Raw genomic sequence first — 27099 nt, 5'->3', positions numbered from 1 at the left:
CCTCCTGTGGGGCTGCGTGCCCATTCGACCAGGGCAACTGCAGCCACTACTGCCTTGGGACGTAAAGCTCCGTTGCAGGACGTTTGTCAGGCAGCTACGTGGGCCTCGCTGCACACGTTTACCAAGCACTACTGCCTTGACAGTCAGGTCCGGAGAGACGGCTTCTTTGGCCGTTCTGTGCTCTGTGACTTTCTGGTGTAATCTTGTTCGCAGACCCACCACCGGGGTTGGTATTGCTGGGGTATCTATTCTAAGGTGAGGAATCTATTACAACTAACGTGTCTCTTTGAGATGCACAAGTTACTACTTGTATAACGATATATCTGTAAGAGACATTAGTTAGTGATAGATTCCTTACTGCCCGCCCATCCTCCCCGTTCTGCGAACTGATTACTAGGGTTAAGGTCATCCCCTTTTAGGGCCCTCGTTTTATGCACCAATGGTCAGTTTCTTGCATGGCTCTGCGTTTCGGCGCGGAAAGTCGTGTAGAGAACTGACGTCAGCGCGCATGGGTGGCGCCTAAGTAGTCTCTGTGACATCATCTCGGCGCATACAACACCAGCGGCGGATGCGGAGCCGCACGACGCCACCTACTGATGCGCAGGGGTACTGCTAAGCAAAGCTTTCCGGATCCAGTCTGACGCCTGGGGATATTCTAAGGTAAGGAATCCATCACTAACTAATGTGTCTTACAGATATATTGTTACACAAGTAGTAACTTGTGCTACCTCATCAAACATTGCAAACCTGCTCCAGTGCGTAAACCACAAGTAGGAAAACTACTGAACTATCCGTCTGCTACATTCCATACTACAACAAAAGTAGCGAAATTAAAATACCAGTTATTGCGACCCAGGGATAGTGATGTGGCAGATGGATGGAGCCCTCGAAGTGAGCTGAGTTGAAATCTCAGCGTCATAAAGTGTGAGCAAGACAAACAGCAGGAGTTGTGCTAAGCAAACAGAGTTCAGGTGCCCCACGTCCTGGAAGGGAGAGTGGGAGCACATGTTGTATCCCACTACTGGTTAATGCTTCCAAACAAGAGCTCAACTCGTATTTCGTATGTGAAAAAGTAAGTCACTAGAGAAAAAACATGAATAGTTAGTGAATGAGGGATATACAAATAGTGCAAATAGAGTATCATGTCTGAGAATCTCCCTTGTGCTCTATCTTCTAATCTCATGTATTTCTTAGTTCGGAAAAATAATTTGCAGCATCTTTCAGTCTACAGTGTTACTCACTCTCTGAGGTCACTCTTAGTCAAAGGGGCACCAGTTGAGAGGAGACTATTCCCCAGACACTTTAGTAATTCTTTCAAGAAATACTTAGAGAAATATTAGAAAATCACATGCCTAAGCCCAACAATACACAAATATTTTGAGTGAACTACGCTTTAGTTCTCCTTCAGTGCGTGGCTCTTGTCTTGTGGCATGGACCTCACGTATGTCTGTGGGATCAAACTTGTGTTGTTTCACTAATCATATCTCAAGAGGATGTATGACGTTACAACGCATACTTTTACAACGCATACCTTTACAACGCATTTTTTACACCGCAATATCCTTTACAACGCATACCATTACAACGCATACCTGTTTGGTAAGTATTGGATAGTGTAGGGGTAAAATTTACTATTCTAACTCCAGAGGGGTGCAACAGTAGGGTAAGTGTTGGATAGTGTAGGGGTAAAAATTACTATTCTAAATCCAGGGGGTGCAACAGTAGGGTAAGTGTTGGATAGTGTAGGGGTAAAAATTACTATTTTAACTCCAGGGGGTGCAACAGTAGGGTAAGTGTTGGATAGTGTAACTATGCGTTGTAATGGTATGCGTTGTAATGACTGCGTTGTAATGACATGCGTTGTAGTGGTATGCGTTGTAGTGACATGCGTTGTAATGGTTGCGTTGTAATGGCATGCGTTGTAATGGATGTTGTGGTGTAAAAGTTTACTTGTAAAGGTAGTGCGTTGTAAAAGTTGCATTGTAAAGGTTGTTCCCCATCTCAAGATGATGGTATTGCAGGAGGAAAATGAGGTGCCAGACTAAGCTTCAGTTGAGGCATATTGTCACTTTTAAAGGGGCCACATGGTGAATTATGACACTGTAGGTCTTGTAACCTAACCTGACATCATCAAAATAGGTGACATTCTCGATCCATATTGATGGAAATCAAGAATGGGTAAAAGGAAACGTTTTTATTATTTTTTTAACTGGATTGGCCCTGTACCCAGGAGCTACTATGTCCAGTGCAAGCCAGTACAGAACAATGGGGGTGTGGGGGAGGAGGGGTTTGTTGGGGAGACCAGAGCTGTCTTACTGGATTGTATTCCATTGCTGCTTATACTGTATTATGAGATCCTTCAAAATCTCAATTACTGCAGATTGTTATGTTTTAATATGTACGTGACTATGAACCGGTCCTGAGATTGAAGACTTTCTTGCTGGATACCCCAAATTCTTATTTGTCATATTTCAGCAACAGTTTTGTAGAGTTCACATCCCAGTTACAGGAACTTCTGGAATGATGTTGCTTCGCAACTAAAAAACGCATGCTGTCTGTTTTTTTTTATGTACAACATGTCCAGGAATGGGCCCTGGAAATAACGGCCTCAGTGTAGACACTACATCTTGAAAATACTGTTATGAAACTAAAAACAAATTTAAAATAAAACATAGACAAGGGCAAGGTTTTGTTGTAATGTATTTGAGCAAATGCCTGAACTTGGGATGGAGAATCTTGTTGAACTTTACAAAATACCATTAATTGATGTTGATGGATCTGTAGTACCCTTTGAAATGAGGTGCCATTACCAACCTTGTATTGTGTCAGTGAATCCAAAATACACCCTTGTTGACGACAGTCAGACATGTCTTGTGAGATACCTCTAACCACCCCACATTTACACAGGGATTCCACTTGAAGGAGCAGAAATGGAAGTATTTCTTGAAGAAAATGAATCAGCTGGACCTGTGCATTATTGTAATTGGTTGCTGCATGTGCGGCCTTTACGCAAAGCGCATCGCCCTGCGGGAAAGGGATATCGCACGATGCAAACGGAACCGGAGCAGGTGAGTGAAAGAGTATACTTCACACCGTGCAATATTGGGACAGTGTGGGTGACTATCAGGGACCTGAGAGGGAAGTCCAAAACCTGAAACAAGAGTTTGAATCAAAGTTTATGTGTTCAAAAAAAGGTTATATTTGGTAAAGTACTACATGATGACAATGGAAGCTGATCACGTTCACTCGTGACTGCCAAGAGAATCTACGACCTGCAAACCTGCCCGAGACACTTGACACTTGGGTTAGCACCTGCAACAATAGAAAAGCCTTGGCCCAACCTTCAACATTTTTGTCTCTTGCACTTGTCCTTGTAAAGTGCATAGGAACAATAGAAAGGGTGTTCTAGTGGACGGGTACTAGAAGGTACACAAGATTATTGGACTTAAGCGGTGCTTTGTATCTCCTCCCTCCCCCCTCTGAGTACATCGTGTGATGCCTCTTCTCCTCCTGTGATTGACAAAACGTCCTTACTCATGCTGCAGGAGTGGATAGACTCCTCCTGCCCACATGTAGCTGAAATGACTTGAAGAACAGTGGTTTGTAGAAACAAGTAGGTTTATTCAATGTAACAACCCCAGAGGCTACCAAGGACCAACACCTTCAGCAACTGTACCACTCTGGTCTGTCCCCTGGATTCCACACTCTAGAATCCAGTGAACATAACATAGCAACAAGAACATTAAAGGATCAACAAACAGGTTACTAAGATACAACAGTAGCCTCCTTTTTTTCTCATACTCTGGCTGCTTTCCGATGTTTTTTTGACATTCTCGTACCTCTTGTAGCGAAAGGATGTTGCTTCTACTTATAATGTTGCTACTATGCAATGTTTTTCGGTTGGTTGTTATTGTTATTTTCATAAACAGGTTTTTATAAGGTGTTCAGTTGGGTGCATCCGTGCACAGATATTTTTTTCCCGAAAAAAATTATTTATCAATCTTGTTTATAAAATAACAATAACAACCAACCTATAGATGGCCCGTGGGAAGACTATGCCCCACGTGATACAGACCTGGATTTGTATCCAACCAAGCCGTCACTCTCTGATGACGCTACTACTTAACATGAGGTCATACACAGGGCAGCCACATATAAAGTTGATATACATTTTATCCAGGAATACGACAACTTCCTGATCTAAACATTGTCCAAGACCCAGTGCACCCTCAATTCCCACCCATGCTGAAGGTAATGCACAAGACCACCCCAGAGACTTTCAAAGATCGAGTAAAGGCATTGGTTTTTACACCTAGGGTTGATAATAAAAATATAAACCCTCTCCTAATGGACACCTCACTTTCAGGATTGGGAGCGCATCTTAAACGTCTAACTACTCATGGCATGGGTTCTGCACAACAAACAGGTCTCTGAATCGACTCATGGCCATACAATTAGCTCTTAAAGCCTTCTTTCAACAGATTCAAAACAGAGTAGTCCTCATAAAGACAAACGTGGTGATCATGTTGGCTATCTTCAAAAGCAGGGAGGCGCGCACACACTCACCGCTGTTGTCAACACTAGCGCTCACTATTTCGCATTGGGCTCTCCACTATTGCATACACCTACTGGCGGAGTAGCTTCCATGAGTGGACAATGACTTTGCAGACCTGCTCAGCAGGATGTGGCAACAAGTCCACAAGTGGGAACTTAACCCACAGTTCCTGCTCCCATTCTTCTGCCACTAGGGATCCAAGAGGCCACCTCCCAAAATGCAAAATGCCAGAACTTCTACCCCAGGGCCCTTACACCCACAGTCCATGGGGTATACCACAGTTTTTGACAAGTCTGACTGGGATCCTGCTAATCAGGACCCCAGTGTATCCGCTTTCTCCCTAAACTGTTATGTTATGTACTTAGGTACACTCCAGATTGGATACTGGGATACCCTTGTCAGTCCCTAGTATATGGCACACATGTACACAGGGCATAGGCACCCCAGATGCCTCCCATGGGCTGAAGCATGTATTTTGCCACCATGGGAGGCTATGCAAAATGGAACTATAGGTCTGCCAAATAGGACCGAGCAAGGTTGTGTACCTGGGCCACCGTGTGGATGAAGGCCAGGTTCAACCTTTACAGATTAAAATCAGACCATAATGGACTGGGTTGCTCCAACTACCCAGACTCCGGTCAGAGCTTTCTTGGGCCTGACTGGGTACTACAGGAGATTTGAAAAATGATATGGGTCTATAGTGACTCCCTTGAATGTTTGCACCGCTTAGAAAATGCCCAAGAGAGTTCAGTGGACAGTTAGCTGTCAGAAGTTATTTGATGATCTCAAGCAGGCCATGTGCACTGTTCTCATTCTGCAGAGTCCTGACTACTCCAAGCAATTTACTGTCCAAACAGATACATCTGAGTTGGAGGTGGGAGCTGTGTTGTCACAACTAAATGCAGAGGACCATAATCAACCAGTTGCTTTTATTAGCAGAAGGCTGACCCCCAGAGAGAAACGTTGGTCAGCTATACAGAGGGAAGCCTTTGCTGTGGTCTAGGCCCTGAGACCATAGTTATTTGGCACTCACTTTATTGTTCAGACAGATCATAAGCCCCTCCTATGGCTAAAACAAATGAAGCGTGAAAACCCAAACTTTTGAGGTGGTACATTTCCCTACAGGGAATGCACTATACAGTGGAACATAGAGCAAAGCAGATGGCCTCTCCAGATATTTCCACTTAGAAAATGAAGACTCAATTGGGCAAGGTTAGTCTTATCTCTTTACGGTTGGGGGGGGGGTGGGAAAGTAGGATCTGCTCTGTATGGTTACCACTTTTTACTTGGAATAACACTGTTTTTGACTAGTCTGACTGGGATCCTGCTAATAGGGACCCCAGTCTATCTGCTTTCTCCCGAAACTGTTGTTATGTACTTAAGTACACTCCGGATTGGATACTGGGGTACCCTTATCGGTCCCGAGTATATGGTACAAATGTACCCAGGGCATAGGTACCCCAGAGACTTCCCATGGGATGAAGCATGTATTATGCCACCCATGAGAGGCCATGCAAAATGGAACTTCAGCCCTGCCATTGCAGCCTGTGTAAGTTGGTGCATGCACCACTTGCTTATGATATAGGTTTACTCTATCTAAGGATCACTGCACTTAAAACCTATAAGCCACCCCATAGCAGGCCTTTACAATCCTGAAGGCAGGGTGCTTGATTCTAAGTGACAGGGTGCCCCTGCATGAGCAGGACACCCCTGCAGCCTAGGGAGTCCAATCTCCTGGGTGGTCAGTGAAGCAGCCATATACAATATATAGTAGGGCATTACATGACCGAGTGATGACCAACTCTAAAACGGCTGAAACAAACCCTATTGTGTTTGGTGTCAAACATGTTGGAATGATACCCCCACACCAGTAACCGGTGTGGGAGGTATGATTCCACCCCTCAGAAGCGAGCTTCGTAGGGTCTCTGGTGTTCCTGGTACCAGCATTCTAACTCCGGACAGCACAACATGGTTGCTGCCGACCAGAGACACATTTCTGCCCTCCTGCTGCTGAGCAAAGCTCGAGCAGGGGAAGGCAGAATAATAGGCAAACTGTCACAGGGAGAAGTGTCCACTTCCGAGACAAGAATTAGTGTATTAGGGCTGGGTGGGTGCGCTTGCAAGATACTGAAAGTCTGCATGAGGGGCGCATTTGGTGTCCCAGTGCATAGTCCAGTTCAAACCAGTCCTGGGAGCCGTTGGCTTCCGCTCTGGCACAAACTGGACAAAGGACATGGGAGTAACCTCCCCCCCTGTCCAGTCACTCCCCTGGGAGGGTCCCCTGAATCGTTCCAAACCCTCTCCCATGGATACTTAAGGGCTTATCTGGCTGCAGGACCTTAGATTTGTCGTGGACAAGATTCTGACCTGAAACCACTGCACTTCGACCATCTGGGCACTCTGGACTTCGTTTGGGCCTGACTTTGTCTCCCTCTCAGTCTGCTGCATTGTCTGTGCCTGTGCACCATACAGGATCCGTGCAGGACCTGTGAAGCATCAGAGACAACTAAAGATAATCTCTCTTGGAGTGAAGGACTCACTCTCCTGCATTTACAGGCATCACAACACTGCTGACTGGTCTGCTGATCTCGAGCTCCTACAGACTTCGAAGGGTCCAGCAACACAGGAGGTGGGTTTCTATGTCCCTCGAGGTCCGAGCTGCCCTCTGACAAAGTTTGAGGCCAGTATCCATTGTGTGGGCTGCAATACCTTAACCCCTTACGATTCATTGAATATTGTTGTGTAAAATCTCAAGAGATTTGTTAAAATTCAAAATGCTACAGAAAACACAACAAAAATCCTGAACAACAATAATAGAGGGTCATGGCTTCTGTCTGATCTGTGCTCAAAAGGCTTAACATTAACATGGTTTGGGGTTAAACAACCACCAGGGCCATGTCACTTGGCCAGAAAAATGGAGGATTAGTTTATTAGAAGGAAAATGTTTCCAATTCTTGTGGAATATCTCAGGTGTCAAACCTAAGTAAGAGGACCACGAATGGCTTAAATTATGTTCAATGTTGCTTCCAAGGGACATGGCTGAATGAAGAACTAGCATTAGATGGCTCTAACTGTTACAGAAGTAGGGACAAAATCAGGAATATATAGGGGTAGTTTATCAATTTGGATAGCCAACTTGATGCAAATAACAGTGCAACAAATAACCTTGAAAGGAGCTGCTGATAATATTCAACATGTGAGATTGGCCCCAACTAACAAAATAGTAGGAACTCTTGAGACATTCGAAATTTTTTATATCTATTGCCTCGCCCCATCCCAAGAAACGTAATGAAGGAAGTCTCTGTAAACAGAGCTTTAGAACAAACAAGTGTGCATATTAGGGACTTTGCAAATCTCTCAGCAAAACAACAAGTTATCATGCTTGGAGACTTTAATGTGGCCCCACCTATGGACTTACATGGGAATGAGGTTAGACCTATAGATGAGGTTTGGGCTATTTCACTTTCCATTGTATCATGGGGAAGGTGTTCCAAACAAGGAAGATCCTTTTCAGATGCAATTCTGAATAGTGGAATGCATTTTTAAATAGGCAAACTCTTACTTACTCCGAACCTGCGCATTCTGACATTGATGCCAGTACCATCTAGGTCCTATCTGCCCCTGGACTTACTGCCATGGATTAACCCTACTTTCTTAAAGGAGGAAATGAGGAGGAAGGGTTTGGTCCCTTGGAGAAGGACCCAGAGCCAAATTGGTATGAAGAGCCGGCTGATGCCAGTGACCTGGGCACCTCATCGGACTCTGACGCAGGGCCTGGAGGGGAAAACATGTCTGAGAAAGGCGCATCCTTCGCCACAGTGATGTGCAGGGTGGCAGAGTGCTGTGACTTTCAGCTGGCTGCTACTGAGGTCTAATTCAATGTCTTGATGGTGATCCTTCACCCAGGAGCCGGTTCGGCTGAATCACTGCGCCCCTTTAACGAATTCCTCACCGACGTTTTTCTGGGGGCCTGGGCCAAACCTTGCAGAGTGGCTCCTGTGCATCCCATGATTTCCCGACACCATCACCCTGCCCCAGGAGACCCAGCCTCCCAGTCCCAGCATCTCCTGTTCAGAGCCTGGTTGTGCAGGCTTCAATGTCAAAGGTCAAACCTGATGTGTTCCCTTTGACTCGTTTGGGAAGCATATTTTCTCTTCCACCAGCCTTGCCTTGCGTTCGGTGAACACCCCATGCTTCTTGAGGTGATATTTTCATGCATTGTGGGACTCAGTTGAAAAGCTGCTTCCCATGCTTCTGAGTGCATATATTTCATTTGCAGCTTCTTTCTTTTAATCCCCCCATATCTTTCTTCCCAATTACTTTTCTTTCAAGAAATGACACTAGTTTAGTACTCAATGATTTTTGCTTTCTTAAATTTAATTTCTTTTTAGTCATCCTTCCCAGACCTAAGGGCAGCCCCTTTGGCAATGTGGAAAGAGTGCTATTCGGATTTATGCGTCTTGGTCTGTACAGCCATAATGCTCTCTGGTCCAGTAGTACCCAGGGATTTCAATATAAAGGATAGCGTTAATGACACATGATTTGATCTTGACAATGATTTTTCCTGTAATGACCGAAAAGAACAAAGTATTTACTTAGTGCTTGTAAGGCCTCAGTTATAACCAGGTCCTGTGCTTCCAATCCTAACACAGTTGCATGCTTTGGTACTGGATATTCCAACAAATCAATGTTTTAATTATTCAAGGAAGCACCTAGCTGTGAGTTAGTGGCTTTTTTTCCTGCCTCCTATCTAGTGCATTAGGGTTAGTCTCCTAAACCAACCGTGCCCTCTGCACTTACCTTTGTCCATTTGACAACAGTTAAGACTAGTAGACCTGGTAAATTAGGGAGTATTTACTCCGTAATTCGGGAAGATCTTGACATGGGGTGAATGGGATGGCGCATTGAAGGGTGGTGAAAATGAGCAGGCTACAGAAGCACTGTTCTAATAGTGAGTGTTAACCGCAGATTTGTCACCTTAAAATATTCCCCAGGCATTAGACTGGATCCAGAAAATCTTGATCAGTCCCTCTGAGCGCCAGTAGGTGGTGTCAATCGGCTCCACAAGGCGGCATCCTTGTCAGCTGTGACATCACTGTGCCTATATAAGCACCACCCTGGTGCGCTGACATAAGAGCCTTTATTTCTGCGCCACCAGCAAGGATCCTTAAGAGCTACCTTAGTTACTTTTTGACAATTTTTTTCGAGATGTTATCCTAGTGCGCTAGGCACAACAGGGTTTAAACTGTGTGAAGAATGTCACCAACAGATGTATGTCTCCGACCCACACTTGGATTGCCTGTGGTCGAGCCACGATCCTAAGGTCTGCTCCGAATCTATGAAACCAAAGGCGATTCACATGTGGGGTTGGAGGTGTCTAGTTGTGTGGCAGAAGAAGACTTTGTGCCAATCCCGGTCCCACTCCCACGGGAGTGGGACCGGGATCACAAGGTCATTCCTCTAGGCAATCATCTTAACAGTCCAAGAATTCTTCCTCCAAGTCGGGTAAGTTCAAGAAACACAAGAAGAAGTTGTTGCATTCTTCGGCTTCCTCTTCCAAACACTGTGCTTCTTCACCCTGCTCCTGCATACCACCTCTGGAACCGAAGTCTGGGTCTGCTCCATACTACCCTGAGTTCCTGGGAGCCGAAGTGATTCTTACACACTCAAAGAATTCTACAACACCATGGACACCATCTTTGGGCTCCGACTTCCACTGGCACGCCTTCTGGCCCCTTGGAGCAAAGAGGTGCCCTTCCTGGGATACCTCCAGCGGGCTCACCCCAGATGCTAGCTGGGTCTTCTGGATCCCCCGTTTCTGGACCAGCACCGTCTCGGGTGCCTTCTTCCACCTTGACTCCTTCTATTCCGGTTTTGCCCCTGACACCACTGGTGCCGTTCAATGATAACCCCCTGGTTTTTACTTACTCCGGACCTGCGCATTCTGATATTGATGCCAGTACCATCTAGGTCCTATCTGCCCCTGGAATTACTGCCATGGATTAAGCCTACTTTCTTAAAGGAGGAAATGAGGAGGAAGGGTTTGGTCCCTTGGAGAAGGGCCCTGAGCCAAATTGGTATGAAGAGCCGGCTGATGCCAGTGACCTGGGCACCTCATCGGACTCTGACGCAGGGCCTGGAGGGGAAGACATGTCTGAGAAAGGCGCATCCTTCGCCACAGTGATGTGCAGGGTGGCAGAGTGCTGTGACTTTCAGCTGGCTGCTACTGAGGTCTAATTCAATGTCTTGATGGTGATCCTTCACCCAGGAGCCGGTTCGGCTGAATCACTGCGCCCCTTTAACGAATTCCTCGCCGACGTTTTTCTGGGGGCCTGGGCCAAACCTTGCAGAGTGGCTCCTGTGCATCCCATGATTGCCCGACACCATCACCCTGCCCCAGGAGACCCAGCCTCCCAGTCCCAGCACCTCCTGTTCAGAGCCTGGTTGTGCAGGCTTCAATGTCAAAGGTCAAACCTGATGTGTTCCCTTTGACTCGTGTGGGAAGCATATTTTCTCTTCCACCATCCTTGCCTTGCGTTTGGTGAACACCCCATGCTTCTTGAGGTGATATTTTCATGCATTGTGGGACTCAGTTGAAAAGCTGCTTCCCATGCTTCCCGGGGAGGGCCAGACTGTCCTTAACCAACTCTTATTGGTTGGTCGGGATGCAGCAAAGTTTGCCATCCGGTGTGGTCTGAATTCCACAGACTCCCTAGACATAGCCATGGCTTCCGTGGAGGTGCTGCATTGCCACACCTGCTTGCGGTCCACAGGGATTTAGGGGCTGTCCAGGCATCCATGGTCGACATGCCCTGTGGCTGCTCCCTCCTATTTGGTGACAAAACTGACACAGCTCTTGAGCGCTTATCTTCCAGGTTCCTAAAGCAGTCCTTTCGCCCCTACCTCGGCCATTCTAAGGGCACGTTTAGGTGTCTGCAATATTAACCATACCCACCACTACAGCAGCCTGCTCAGTCCTTTTGGGAGCGGTTCACAGATCCCAACCAGGATGCAGGAGTCAGACTCAGCAAGCTGTCCAATTCCGCAGCCTCTAAGCAGAATCTCAGCCAGCACCACCGCCTCGTTGGTGACAGGATCACGCACCACCTGCCCCAATGGTCTGAGTTAACCTCCGACAAGTTGGTGCTACAGATTGTTAGGAAGGTATACGCCCTCCCATTTGTGGAAAACCCACCGCCATTGTCACCTTCCCAGGAATAGCTGATGAAGGACCTTCTCTCTATGCTTCTCAGGAAGTACTGGCTCTTCTATCAAAAGGAGCCTGCTCCAAAAATAGGACATGGTTGTTTTTCCTGTTACTTTCTGGTGCCTAAAAAGAATGGAGGCCTCCGTCCTACACTAGACCAGTGCCCTCTCAAGTACATCCTAAAAAAAAGAGAATTTCAATGTGCGTACGTTGGCTCAGGTTCTGTCTGCACTGGCTCCTGGAGACTGGATGCGAAGAGGAGGCGGTCAAGCCAGTTCACGGTGCAGCTTGCTGCCCCGCACCCCTCCAGACCCGCTCCCTCTTTTCCTCCCTCCTGTGTCAGCAACCAAGCAGGACTGCTCTGCGTGGAGCAGCTCCTGAATTCTCTTTTCCTGCTTGCTTTTGTCTGCCCTGTACCGATAAGAACTTAGTCTGCTACACCCTTACTTCCTTTGCAGCATTTATCTTAGCTCTGTGAAGTGAAGGGGCCATTTTAATCTATATTGTGAAGCCGCATTTAAACAGACTGCTGCCTGCTTCTGTTTTTTGCCATTTTCTACTGTGTCCTGCCTCTGAAACCTCCTGTTGCTGCCTTTTTTTGGCCAGCAGCATTCGAGATGCATAGCATCACCTGAGGGTAGAGTCAGCAGTGAGCAGACGCAGCTTGGCTGCGGCTTGCTCTAAGTTGAGTAATCTCCTGCCTGCCATCGGCCTGGGTGTCACAGTCAGCCTGTAATCTCCAGCTATTACCCTGCCAAATTTAAGCCAGAAAACCAGAAATGTGTTAATAAAACTAAAGTAACCATGTATTCCCGGCAAGACAAGGGCGGCCCGGCAACTACAAGGCTCAAACAGAGGCACCCTAATGAACCTTTAAAAACAATGATGCAACTGAGAACACAGTGCTTGCGACAGGCATTCCCCAAAAGGATGTCAGGATTCATGTCTCATCTCAGTGCTGGCAGGCCATTCTCAAAACCTACGGGGTAACAGCTGGAACAAATTAGATTTTTTAAAAGACTCAATGAATGCACCGTTCTCATATAATAAAGATGCATAAGGCATACAAACGCCCATACAACTACCATCGCCCAGTATGTTTGACTGAAGGCCGGTAGACAATCATGACAGTTCTGAGTCTCAAAACCCCGCTGAGACAAAGAGAAAGATTCCCTTTCATTGAGAGAATTGGGCAAAAAAGGGAAAAGAAGCCAATCCAGTCTATGGTGCCAAAGGATAAGGAGGAATACAGCCAAGCCCTCCTCAAAATAGAGCTCACCAATGAATATACGGACACAAACAAACCCGAGGCAAAAGGAAAAGCTTTCTGGTCGTCTGATAGGTACATCATCCAGCTGACTCCATCCTTAGACAAGCTTGACAATGATGGACCCATCATAGTGGAAACACTGTGGCTTACAGCTCAGTTGATTACTCAAAATACAGTCTCTTGAGCATGGTTAAATAGCAGATCACCAACTTGGGATCTGGCAGACAAGATCATTCCTTCAGCCCAGGTTGAGATCATGAAATCAGTGGGCCTAAGTATGCTTTCAGTAAGCTTGCATTAATCAGCGAGTCCTGATAGCTCTCTCCATAGCTGTAGTTCAGACATTCTTCAAAGCCCGGTGCTTCGACAGGAAGGTGAGATACGTAATACCTGGGACTATCTGCTCCATTCATTTCGATCTGTAGTAAATACTCTAACATATCAATCAAGCAAGTTAGATCCACAGGTGAATCTCGCCAATACTATGGCCATTTACCTTATGGCTATTCTCTCACAAACTGGAACTTTAGATTCATTGATACATCACGCTCAAGCCGACGCAGTACAATCAGTTCCATCTCGAGCATGTAGCCCTGTCCTTGATAAGCGGACAAGTCTCCCGAACACACTAGGTTAGAGTCTAACAAATATTAAATTACAGTTGAAGCCTGATTCTCCATCTGATCAAAACATTACAACTTTCAATGCTTTAAATCAGCTCTCAAACCAACAACTTAATGATGGGCAATCCTTAGCAATCAACCAGACAATTATTGCAAACTCTGACAGCCCACCAATGATGGTGGAAGAAGTAAATAATGTACATAAATATTAATACGTTTTAGAAAATTAGCATTTGGAATTTTTTAGTTGTAAGTAATTTATGACATTTATTATGTAGTGTTGTAATGGTTTTAAATAACTTAGTACACTAAAGAATCTTCTTCTTCGATGGTGGAATCAAGTAATGCTGACCAACAGAGTAACGTAATGCAGCAGAGTAGTACAACTTTACAGACTCATATTAGCATGCCTGCTTCTGGTCTCAAGCTAGGCACAATTTATGAACACTTTACCAGTGCAATTACTTATGCTCAAACCCTTTCCAGCAAACCTGCCCCAAGCCCTGACCCAGCAATAGAACATTCCGCTGGTAATATACAGCTGACGAAAAGGCAGTGTAAGAGGCTCAGAATATCTTGTGATAAAGAAATCATTAAAGGCCCTCCAACTGTACATAGTGAACATCGTCAGACCGCCTATTAAACCCCAAGAAGAAGAAAATCTCTTAAGAAAAGAAGAGCGGTCGTACAAATATAAAAATAAATGAATGATAACACAGGGATAACTAACTGTCCACCTAAGGTAACGACAGGCTGTACAACCACAGACAGGCAACACTCTCCATGGAATTTAGTATGCAATGGGGGTTCGAGAGCGGGATCATGCCTACTAAATAACCTAGCAACAATTGAAACACATTAAGTTAACCTGGCAGACACTCAGCCTGTTCAACTAGTACTAACAGGTCAACTTCCACTCTCTACGCTGGCAATGGGGCCCATAAACATCCCTTGAACAATCAATAGAGCAGGCCAAGTTCCTAATCACCACTTAAATTATCCAATAATGGGCCCTTCCTTGATTACCGGCTATGATGTAAGACCTCAGGTTACAATGGAAAAGCAATCACTCATAGATCTTAGTTTGCCTCCTAAAAAGAGTCTAACGCTAACTATTCTGTAGCCTCATGTTTATCCCTAAATATAAATCGAGGGGACATTTTGATAGAATCAACGAGGAACTGTGCTTCGCATGGTGCAGGAATATCTTCTTTATAGCATATTAAATCACCTGACATCCGCTCAGTTCATTCTCAAGCTCCTCAAACTCGGCTGGGGGAAGAACCTGACATACATAGAGGCAAAGAAGGTGATAGGCCACAAAAATAATTCTAGCACTCCACAGCAGATTGAGCTTTTGGCTTCCGGGCACCCTTCTATTAGATCAACACAGGTGCAGGAAATACAGACAGAAAAACTATCGCGTTAATGGCAACCTTAATAAAAAGCTTTTCAATATTGGCATGGAACATAGAAGGTCTTTCTAGAATCGAGGATGAGCACTTTATTGCCTACATCAATAATTTCCACTTGGTGAAAGTGGGATCTGCTTTCATGGTTACCCCCACCTTGTTGCTGGTTTATTCTGTTTTATGGCTTGTCTGACTGGGATCCTGCTGATCAGGACCCCAGTCACTGTGTTTTCTCCCTGAATTTGACAGTTGTAAGTACTATGGTACCTTCCAAATTGGCTACTGATGTACCTTTCTAAGTCCCTAGTATATGGTACTGAGGTATCCAGGGCATAGGTACACCAGGGGTCTCCCCTTGGGCTTCAGCATGTATTGTGCCACCCAGGGGAGTCCACTTAAACTGTGACTACAGGCCTGCCATTGCAACCTGTGTAAGTTGGTGCTTCCACTTCTCCCAACAGTTATACGTTTCCTTATAGCTGAGGTCACTACTCTTAAAACCTAAAGCTCACCCCAATGGCAGGCTCTTCAGTTATGAGGGCAGGGGGCTTGGTTATAAGTGTGAGGGTGCCCCTGCATAAGCCTACCCCTACAAACCCCGGAGTCGATGTTCCAGGCTTTATAATTGCGGTCAGCCATTTAATACATATAGTGGACATCAAGTCAATTACGAGATGTCTAACTATATATTGGCTACACTGAATCTGATAATGTTTGGTATCAAACATGTTGGAATCCTACCCCAACGTCGATTCCAGTGTTCAGTAAGATTTCACATACTGGGGGCTCCCCTAGAGTGCCCCCCTGTATTCTCTGTACCAGCCTTTCAGCGTCTAACAGCAAGCTAGTGATGCTGCCGACCACAGACACGTTTCTGCCCTACTGCTGCTGAGCTGATCTCGAGCAGGGGAAGGTAGAACAATAGTTTGCCTATCACAGGGAGGTGTGACCACATTTATTTTAGGCTGGGGTATAGCCGCTTGACAGCTTCACCAGACTGCTTTGAAGGGCACATTTGGTGCCCTCCTTGCATACTCCAGTTTGAGCCAGTTCAGGGAGCCCTTGGCTCCTCCTCTGGCACGAAACTGGACAAAGGACATGGGAGTATCCTCCCCTCTGTCCAGCCCCTCCTCTGGGAGGGACTACTGAATCGTTCCAACCCTTTCCCTAGGGTACTTAGGGCTAACTTGAAGGTGGCTCTTCAGATTCGTTGTGGGACAAGATTCAAACTTGAAAGCACTTCAACTGTCTGGGCGCCTTTGACTTTAATGGCCTTCGTCTGGAACCGGGACTACACCAAGGAAGACTCCTGCTGCTCGTGGTCTCGCTTTTCTGCAAGTCTTCTTCGACATCTGTGCCTGTGCTTCATCCAGATTCCTCTCCATGCCTGAGGGCTACAAAGACACCTGAAGGAATCTCCATTGGAGTAAAGGAGTCACACCCCTGCATCTGCAGGCACCGCAACAAAGCTGACTGTTCAGTTGCTCCTGACGTCCCATGGACTACAAAAGGCTCAGCAACACAGGTGATGGTTCTGCAACTCGCTTGAGGCCTGAACTGTCCTCTCAGCAAGTTTGAGGCCAGTATACCTCTTCAGAATTGCTGGAACAGAACCCCTGTGCACTGCATCAATTTTCCATTGTCAAGGCTTGTTTACTCTGTTCTCCAGAGATCTTCGGGCTGCAAGAACTCCAGCCTCCAGCATCTCTTCCTGCCAAGATCTTAATCCTCACTGCATCCTCTGCACCATGGGCCTGCATCTTTAGTGAGCTGCTTGAGGTCATATTGCGATTCCTGTGCCTTCAGCCTGTGGGTCCTCTTGAGGTTCTTCTTTTGCTACAGTGGGCTCTCCTGCTTGCCCTGGGCCTGCTCTGACTCTCCTGCACTTGATGAGTCGCTTTGACCTTGCTGGTCCCAAAGCTGTACCTTTTTAGTTTACTACGTTGGTTGCTGCTGTCAATGCTTGTTTGTGCTCCCGCAAGACACCGATCCCCTGGTTGTTCATTTTTGAGGTGGGACAGCTTGTGAATGGTTCCTGGTCTTCCACAGTGTCACCTTTTCCTCACAGCTACAGCGACAAGATCCTGCATCTTTCGTCATCGGTGTTCATTGGTCTTCCGTGCCTTCTGATCACTTCCAAGTGGCATAGACTCTATTCCACTGCTTGCAGGTACTCCACTTCAAGAATCCATCCTTGGATTCCACTGGACTCTTTCACCTTTGCCAGCGGCAACTTTTCTGAAGTCCCCCAGTAGTCTTCGGCGGTTTCTGACATCACTTCGCACCTATACACAGGGCTTCCCTGGTGTAGGTATCTTGATTCCTGGGGTATCCACGGGTGGGGTGACTCTCCAATCTTCTGTCTTCCACAGAGTTTCTTCAGGGTCCACTGGGAAGGGTCCTTCCTCTTGAAAACTGCAATCATGACATTCACATTGACTTGCATTGAGTACACAGCTGTGTTTCCACTCTGCACACAGCCTCCATGGGATTTCTGAGTACTTACCTTGGGTGGTTCCTTAAATAAGTGTGCACCATATACTAAGCCAACTTCCTACAGAAGTAGACTGGATTTTGCTCTTCCTACATGCTATACACGGTCGATGTTGTATTAATCAGTTAGACCAAGGTCGGCCTTCAGCTTCTAATTTCTGCAATGGCCCAGTATGCTGCAAACGATGGGCTACCAGTTAAACTCCCAAAAACTAAAATAATGCTAGTAACCTCGAGAAGATGCCAGATGCCAATATTTTACCTAGACGGCTCAGCCCTGGAGCAGAAATAATGCTGTAATATCTCCCTTTTGCTCCCTAAGGAACTCTATAAAAGGAATGTCACTACAGACACTTTTACAAGTTATGGCAGCCAAACATGGGCCCTCTCTTACATATGGAATAGAGTCTAAGAGTGCTGAGAAATTGATTGATAAAGTTATAACCGGGACATATCGCCGCATGTTTAATCTTCCTCATCATGCCTCTCCAGCTCAAATACGTCTGGAGTTTGAGCTCTGGAGACTGGACATAAGCAGGCTGGGTGAGTACCAGAAATTAACTCAGACCACCTTAAGTAGTATGGTGTGGAAGACTATAAGGGATCCAAGAAACATTGAGGATCATGGCTATTTAAACCTGGTATTAGCCACCTTTAATGTAGAGGAAATTTGGGCCTTAACACTTTCACAACAAGCATTTCATTGAGTTATAAACTCAACTGGGAAAAAGATCTCACCTCTAGGTGATAAAGCTGTACTAACTTAGAGATCTCATGCTTGGATGGTAATAGGCTCCTACGGCCTCCTAAAGCCTCAACTATATTTAGGGGAACTGTTCCGGCTAAAGTTCAGACTGCTGAACCCGCGATTGGGAGGTCTCCAAACTCTTTATAATCCTCTCTGCCTGTAGACGATCCTCCACTGAGCTCACATGCTCGCTTTGCAGTTATATTTGCTGTATTGTCTACACTTGTCGTGCTCTAATGATGGAACAAAAGGGTCTGCTGAGACAGTTCTTCAATAGGAATAGCATACACACTTGTCAGCTAGTAATAACTTGCCTGCAGGGGGGGGGACATAATGTTCTGTGGAAAATCTCTTACGTTTATACGCATAGCTGTTGCTATATTAGCTAAGATAGAACTATAAAGGAGCGCTTCATTATTATGAATAATTTTTGCTGTCCTTAAATTAGTTTCTCCAGTATTACGGTGTCTTTCGTAGATTCACATGCTTGAATATTCCCTGTCGTCGGAGTGGGAATCCCACGGTAAATAAAATAGCAATAACATACCAATAATATGTAAATGTAAAACATAACAGATGAAATACATATTAGAAAACAGGCAGTAAATGCCTAGACCTAATTCCTCATAGGAATCCATTAATAGAGAAAAAACACTTGTAGCCTATTCTTCTCATTATGTTGGTCCAAACTGTAGCCAATCAGGCGCCACCAGTCCTCCAGAACCTTCTCCTCAGAGCTCAACACCTCAGATTTTCTACCGCACGTCCTGTATAAGGGAGTCTCCCTGAGCTCTGCTCAGTTTCTTCAGGTTTTCCTGTGCTTTTCAAAATGTCTACAAGTAAGAAGTCTCTCTTCAGACCTTGCTCTTCTTGTGGAAAGCTGCGTCTTTATTCACAGGATCCACACAGTAAGTGTATTTACTGTCTTTACCCCGACCATGAAGTGGGAAAGTGTAAGTTCTGTAGAACTTTCTCCACAAAAGCTCTAAAGGACAGGGAAGGCCGCCTTTTGTTATGGCTTCAGAGACTCAAGGACAGGGATGGTGTACTTTCTGATGCCGAAAGTTTCTCTTCTGGTCGTTCCCAAGCAGTATCTAAACGTAGTAGTGTGCAGGAGTTGCCCTCACCTTTCATCAAGAAGAGGAAGATGTCTCTTTCTTTGGCCCCTACAGTGTCTTCACCTCTACCTACTACGTCCACGCACACAAGACCTGGCTCTCAGGCGTCTACTGCATCTTCTGCTCATGTTTTTGTGGAAAAACATGCTTCTGCGTCGACGGGACCGTCGACAGTCGTTCCGACGACGAAATCTGCCGTCTCCGGATCATCGACGACGACGGTGACAACAACGTTTGCTTCTGGATCGTCAACGACTGTCTCGTCCACGTCTGCGTCGTCGACAAAGGTAACACTTAGTTTCAAGACTGTGCCGTCTATCATTCCGATTGCATCGTCGTCGACAAAGAAACCTTCCCCGTCGACGACCAAGTCATCGTCGACGAAAGGTGTGAAGAAATCACATCCGTCGACAGCCTCGTCGACGACCGCATCGTCGATAACCGCCCCGTCGACGACCGCACCGTCGACGGCCCCGTCGAAGACTGTTCCGCCAACGAAAGGTGTGAAGAAATCACATTCGTCGACAGCCTCGTCGACGACCGCACCGTCGATAACCGCCCCGTCGACGACCACACCGTCGACGGCCCTGTCGAGGACTGTTCCGTCGACGAAAAAGAAGTCATCTTCGTCGTCGACGAAGGCAACGTCGACGCCATTACCGCCGACGGCGGTACCATTGACTATAACGGATGCTGCCAGTGTGGCTCCATCGACAACTTCTTCTACGTTTGCCTCACTGCCAATGTTGCCATTGTCGTCCACTGCATCTGCCAATGTTCAATCTCTTCACCAACGCCGCAAGGTACCTGTGGACCAGATTTCCATCTCCAGTGATCCGCAACCTCCCTCGCCTTTGTTTGCCACAGACTCGGAGCAAGAATCATTTAGAGAAGCACGTAGTCCATCTGATTTGGTCATCAAATGCCAAGATTACAGTAACGATGAGGAGGTCCAATATTTCCAGCAGGAAACTACGCCGGTTCAAGCTCCTACGGCGATGCTACCCTTGTCGCTTATTTCTAATCTTCAACATATGTTGGAGGACTACAACAGACATTTTTTGTCCTCTCCACAAGTGCCTACAGCCCCTGCTATTCCGCCACCGGTTACTATACCGGCTCCGGCTCCTTTGGCACCCCTGCCTACTTCTGCTTCTCAAGTTCAAACATCTGTTCGGATACACACGACTGTGTATGCCGACGATGAGGATGAGGTTTCTCCTGACCGCGAAGATGGTGAGGTTCGTGATGATGATGAGAATGACGATATGGCGGAGTGGGATAATTACCAAGTTCAGACACCGTCCCCATCTCCGGCCACACCAGGGGATTCTCCTCCTGTAGATATTGCGAGTTTCCATCAGTTAATGGATAGGGCAGCCCAATGCTTCAAATTGCCAAGAGTCCAAATAGAAGAGGATTGTTTTCTTTATGACTTTAAAAACCAGCCATTCAAACAAGTCCATACTGTGCCTATAATTGACTTTATTTGGGCCGAAGGAGTAAAGTTGATGCAGACTCCTAATACACTTCCGGCTCAGATGCCCAGGTTGGAAAAGTAATACAAGGCACCTGTTGGCACTCCAGCGTGCTTCATTGGACAGCCAAAACCCGATTCAGTGGTTACACAAGCAGCTCAGCATCGTTCACGGAATCCTGCATCAGCTGTTACTGCACCACCAGATCGCGAAGGTCGTCGCATGGATGCAATAGGCCGCAAGTTTTCTACGATGGCTTCCACCACAGTGAGAGCAGCCAATGCTTTGGCCATTTTGGGGCGTTACGACCGCCAAATGTGGGCGGACATGACTGATTATGTGGCCTTAATTCCGGATGCTTCAAAGGCAGAGGCTTTGCAACATCTTCAAGAAGGGGAGAGAACATCAGAGGAGATAATTGATTGTGCCGTTGACATCGCCTGCACTGGTTTTCGGCAGCTCGCTGAAGCGGCGGTTCTATGTAGGCAAGGTTGGTTGCGTTCCACATCTTTCCGACAGGAGGTACAAGCAAAAATCCTGGATATGCTGTATGACGGCGAGTCTTTGTTTGGGGCTCATGTTGATGAAGCGTTACAGTCCATTAAAAAAGACACGGACACTACTCGCTCTCTAGGAACCTTGCAGTTTCGGAAACAGCCCTTTCGGGGTGCACGTGGACGCGGCACCTCATCTACTTTTCGAGGTGGAAACACTCAATACCATTCCTACAACCAAGGCAACCAACGCTATTCAAACAATCAGCAGCAGTCTTCCCGACAACAGTCTTCTAAAACCTATAGGGGGAAATCTTCTTACAGGGGATCTGCTCCCAAGCGACAATGACTTACCTTTACCCCAAAAAGTTGGAGGTCGAATCTCCCTGTTTTGTTCTCAATGGTCCTCCATCACTTCGGACCGTTGGGTTCTGGACATCGTAGAGAAAGGCCATGCTCTGGAGTTCGTCAAATTTCCTCCGACCACCCCATCTTCCGGCCCGCCACCAGCACACATCAGGGAACTATTACATCAAGTTCGTCTTATGATACAAAAGGGTGCCGTCGAAGTGGTACCAAAGTCTCAACGGGGAATGGGATTTTATTCCCGTTTCTTCCATGTCATGAAGAAGACGCTGGATTGGAGGCCGATATTGGATTAACGAGCTCTCAACAAATATCTCAAGTGCCAATCCTTCCGCATGTTAACGCTGGTGGAGATCTTACTACTACTTTCAGTGGGGGATCTCATGGCAACTATCGACCCCCAAGACACCTACTTCCATGTCCCTATCCTACCGCGACATCGGAAGTATTTATGTTTCCGCATGGGACAGAGGGATTTCCAGTTCAAAGTATTGCCTTTCGGCCTACGTTCAGCCCCTCGCGTCTTTACGGAGGTGTTGGCTCCTGTGGTAGCTTATCTACGTCTTCAGGGTGTACAGATTTTTCCTTACCTGGACGACTGTCTCCTAAAATCTCAGTCTCATACACAGCTGCTTCAGGACACTCGCCTTTGTCAGGAGGTGTTCCGCTCCCTCGGTCTATCCATCAACATGGCCAAGTCCCAATTACATCCAGCAACCTGCAAGACCTTTTTAGGGGCCACGTTAAATACGGCTCTTGCAAAAGCATTTGTATCTCAGGAGCGACAACAAAAGATTCTTCAATTGGTGTCTCTCTTGCGCACAAGACAGTCTGTTTCTGTCCGGCTATTAAAATCTTTTCTGGGAATGGCCTCATCGTGCATTGCATTGATCCCCAATTGCAGATTACGGACATGTGTCATTCAAGAGGAACTGGATGGACAGTAGCGCCAGGTCACCGGATCCTTCAACGACATAGTCTGTGTCACATCCCGCATGAGAGCGGCCCTCAAATGGTGGGCACAGCCATCCAATCTTTCGACAGGGTCGTCGTTCCTTTCCATCATTCCGGAACCGACTCTGACGACGGACGCCTCGTTGGAGGGATGGGGTGCTCATCTTCAAGGCCTGTCCATAAAGGGCAAGTGGACTTTGCCTCAGAGAGCCTGGCACGGTACACAGTCAAAATATCGAGTTGTAAATATAGACCTACCAAAATATCGTGTTTAAAATTTCGAAGGTATAGAATATCGATGTCAAGAATATCGTTGGACAGAATATCGACTCTAAGGTAAGTAATATCGAAATTATTTATATTGATGTAAGTAATATCGAAGTTAGTAATATCGATAGCATATATATCGATGTCACTAATTTCGATGACACTAAAATCGATATTTGTATGATTTTTTTGTTTTTTATTATGTATATGTTATATGTTTTACTTAAGTATTTAAAATAAATAATATTATATGTGTATTAATTTGATATATTAATACATTTATTTATAAGCAAATTATATGTTTTAGTACCAGAGCGGGTTGTGGGTTTATAGGGGAATAGGGTGGGAAGTAATGTAATTATGTTTAAATAATTATTAATAAGTAGGAGTTATAAATTAATTTTAATTAATTGCTAATTATTTTTAAATAATTGGAAATTATTTTTAATTCATTGATTAATTGATAAATATGTTCTGTAGCGGGTTGTGGGTTTATAGGGGAATAGGGTGGGAAGTAATTTAATTATGTTTAATTAATTATTAATTAGTAGGAGTTATAAATTAATTTTAATTAATTGCTAATTAATTTTAAATAATTGGAATTTAATTTAAATTAATTGATTAATTGCTAAATATGTTCTGTAGCGGGTTGTGGGTTTATAGGGGAATAGGGTGGGAAGTAATTTCATTATGTTTAATTATTTATTATTTAGTAGGAATTATAAATTAATTTTAATTAATTGGTAATTAATTGGTTATTAATTTTAATTAATTGGTAAATAATTTTAATTAATTCATAAATAGATAAATGTGTTCTGTTGCGGGTAGTGGGTTTTTAGGGGAATATGGTGGGAAGTAATTTAAATGTAAATAAGTAATAATGTTTTTTAATTAATTGTTTTGTTAATAATATAATTGATAAATAATTATTAATTGGTAATTAAATATTATAAAATGTTATATTTTAATATTTATTTTGGGTTAAATATATTTTGATAATCATGTCTTTAATAATTAAGTATAGGTATTGTGTATGGTTTATATTTATTTAATAGTTTATATTTTTATTACTAAAAAAAGCTTTTATTTATAAGTATGTTATTTTAACCCCTACGCTATCCAACACTTTCCCTACTGTTGCAGTCTCTAGAGTTGGAATGGAAAGGGGCGACCATTCGGTCCCCCCGAACGTATGGCGGAGTACCACGATCCCCCCGGGAAGCCATCTTGGGCGGGAGGCGAGTCTCGGCTGGTATGCCCGAAGCGGCGTAGCCGGGGCGCGCTTTTTCCCGCCCTGGAGTGGGCTGGCCTAGACACTGACGCGGCCGGCCACGCCCTTTGGGGCAGGCAGGGGCGGGTTTACGCCCGCCCTGAAGACGGATAAAAGGAGCAACAAGCCAAGAAAGCATCCTCTTGTTCCTGTGCTCTGAAGCTGCACCTCCTCGCTGCACGTGAGCTCGAGACGGAACGAAGAGCCAATTTTGAGCGTGGTAATCTTTCTTTTTTGTCTTACAGATACTCTGTCTGAGAATGCCTAAGAAAGTCGAAAAGCGAGTTACTACCGATCAGATGCTCCGTATGCTCATGAAAGAAGTAACTGATCTGAAGAAGCAGATGGCGGCTAAAGACGGGGAAGGGGGACCGAAACGACCTTTGGCGGGAGCAGCTCCTGGAGGAAAAGGCAAGAGGCCCAGAAGGGGGGCATCTGGGGGGGACATCCCGGTTCCCGATACCCCACTCGAGGAGCCAACTCCGGTGCCGAGGGAGGGGAATCCGATTCCCGTGGTGGTCACTCCCGTGTCCGGAGAGGACATGCCGCCTGAGTTAGCAGCACAATTGGCAGCGTGGTTGGGGAAAGATAGCGAGGGCGCCACGGCTGACGACGCACGGGTGTTGATGAAGCAACTGCGTGAAACTAGGGAGGCGGCGAAGGCACCATCGCCAGTTACCCCGCTGTCTCCGGCGGTGGATAAAGCAACAGGAGCAGGTCCAGCGGCGGATGCAGCTTCTGGTTCAGGTAAGCGGCCATTGCCGATTGCGAGGGAGGAGTCTGCACCTTCACGAAGGGAAAAGTTGGGTCAGCATGTCCCTCTGGCAATTAAGGAAAAGATGTGGGCGGACGAGTATGTAAACATTTTTTCGTTGCTTACCGACCATTATGAGATGGAGCATGTTAAGAGCCAAAAGGAGCTCATGCATCCGAGTGTTTGGCGCGCAAAGATGGCCGCCTTTAAGGTTGACGAAAACATTGGCACTTGGGGCAGGGCATGGGGAATCTTTACCTCCATCATGGGCGAACGTAGGCCCGAGTTGCTGATCGAATTGCCTATTTATCAGTCACGGATCATGGAATATTATGGATCATATGGGGGCAATCAGTGGTTCTGTTACGATAATATTTTTAGAAAAGCGAAAGAACACGACAAAAACTTGACTTGGGATTGTTACGACTCTGTTTCATGGTCAAAAATGGAGAGTACTGGTATGTTGAAGTTACCATTGGTAGGGAGTAGCGGGGGTGAATCCTCCCGCCAATATGCTGGGACACCCTTTCGATCAAGTACAGGTAATGACTACCACTCGAAGCCGAACGGCAACGCAGGTAAAAGGGGGATTTGTTGGAACTTTAACAGGGGTAAGTGTACGAGGCCCCAGGGGTCATGCAAGTTTAGACATGAATGTGGAGGGTGTGGGCAGCCACCCCATCCTGAGTCCATGTGCAGAGCCAAAACGGGTGATAACGGCGGTAGGGGAGGTGCCAAACAGGTCTGAAATAGTCCGAGGGGCGCCTTTACCTACTCCGATTGATACCATGGCAATGATTCCTTGGCTCAGAGAATACCCGGATCATGTTTCCGCTGGGGTGTTGCGGAACGGGTTTTCATATGGTTTCCGCATCCCAGTGGGGGATTTTCAGGGTGTAGCAAAATGTAAAAACCAACTGTCGGTCTTGCAACATACGACCGTGGTACAGGAGAAGATTGGGAAGGAGGTTACTCGAGGTCGAGTCGCCGGTCCATTTGATGAGCCACCATGTGCTAACTTTGTTTGTTCCCCTTTGGGGGTGGTCCCTAAGAAGGACCCGGGTGAGTTCCGACTGATACATAATTTATCTGCCCCACGTGGTCTTTCCGTGAATGATGCGATAGACCCGGAAGTGTGTTCGGTGCGGTACGCATCTTTCGATGAGGCCGTCGCCATGTTGAATCGCCTAGGGCCCGGTGCGCTGATGGCAAAATCAGATATTGAGTCAGCGTTCCGGTTGCTCCCGGTACACCCAGACGATCAGCGTCTCCTTGGTTTCATGTTTCAGGGTCACTATTACATGGATAGATGTATGCCGATGGGATGCTCTATATCTTGTGCCTATTTTGAAGAGTTCAGTTGTTTTCTGCAATGGGTCTTCACAAAGAGGACGGGTTTCCAACATGTCATGCATTATCTCGATGACTTTTTGTTTCTGGGGGCGGCCGGGGATCCGGAATGTGGACAGGCTTTGAATGAATTTTGTGTCTTAATGAAGCATTTTGGTGTGCCACTGGCACCAGGTAAGACTGTGGGTCCCTCGACTTGCCTCGAGTTCCTGGGGATCGAGCTCGATTCAGAGGAAGGTTGTTTTCGATTACCAAGAGAAAAGGTGTTAAGATTCAGGGCTTCCCTGGAAACGTGTATTAGTGAGTCTAAAGTCAGACTGCATCAATTACAACAATTGGTGGGCCAGCTGAATTTTGCCCTGAGAGTAATGCCGATGGCCCGCCCCTTTTCCCGCTCGATCGCTCAAGCCATGGTCGGACTGAAGGAGGGTCATCATCGCACGAGGCTATCGGCAGAGGTTCGCCAGGACATGCGCATTTGGTTGGAATTTCTGGCGGAGTTCAATGGTCGAATTGTCTGGAATAAACCGGCGGTGTCCTCCAAAGAGCTGGGGCTGTGGACAGATTCGGCTGGGAGCATTGGTTTTGGTGCCATATTCGGCACACAATGGTCGGCTCAAAAATGGCCGTTATGGTGGCATGAGTGTGGGCTGACAAGTAACATTGCCTTTCTTGAACTTTTTCCCATTCTGGTGGCCCTGAAAACTTGGCTTGAGGGATTCAGAGATCACTCTGTGGTG

At 46.1% G+C, this 27099-nt stretch overlaps 1 protein-coding gene and 1 pseudogene across 1 annotated transcript in view; both read left to right on the top strand.

The window, feature by feature from the left end:
• The window catches only part of PKD1L3 (polycystin 1 like 3, transient receptor potential channel interacting), a 1100724-nt gene that overhangs the window by 953156 nt on the left and 120469 nt on the right, over positions 1–27099 (top strand). The window contains exon 27 of the mRNA XM_086945530.1: positions 2908–3068. Within this exon, the coding sequence (XP_086801656.1) occupies positions 2908–3068 (161 nt within the window). The remainder of the gene's footprint in view (positions 1–2907; positions 3069–27099) is intronic.
• LOC147677833 (uncharacterized) lies at positions 20461–21747 on the top strand (annotated as a pseudogene).

The sequence above is a fragment of the Lissotriton vulgaris genome, chromosome 12, assembly GCF_964263255.1.
Source record: "Lissotriton vulgaris chromosome 12, aLisVul1.2, whole genome shotgun sequence".
Taxonomy (NCBI): Eukaryota; Metazoa; Chordata; class Amphibia; order Caudata; family Salamandridae; genus Lissotriton; species Lissotriton vulgaris.
This window is presented reverse-complemented; position numbering and strand designations above follow the sequence as displayed.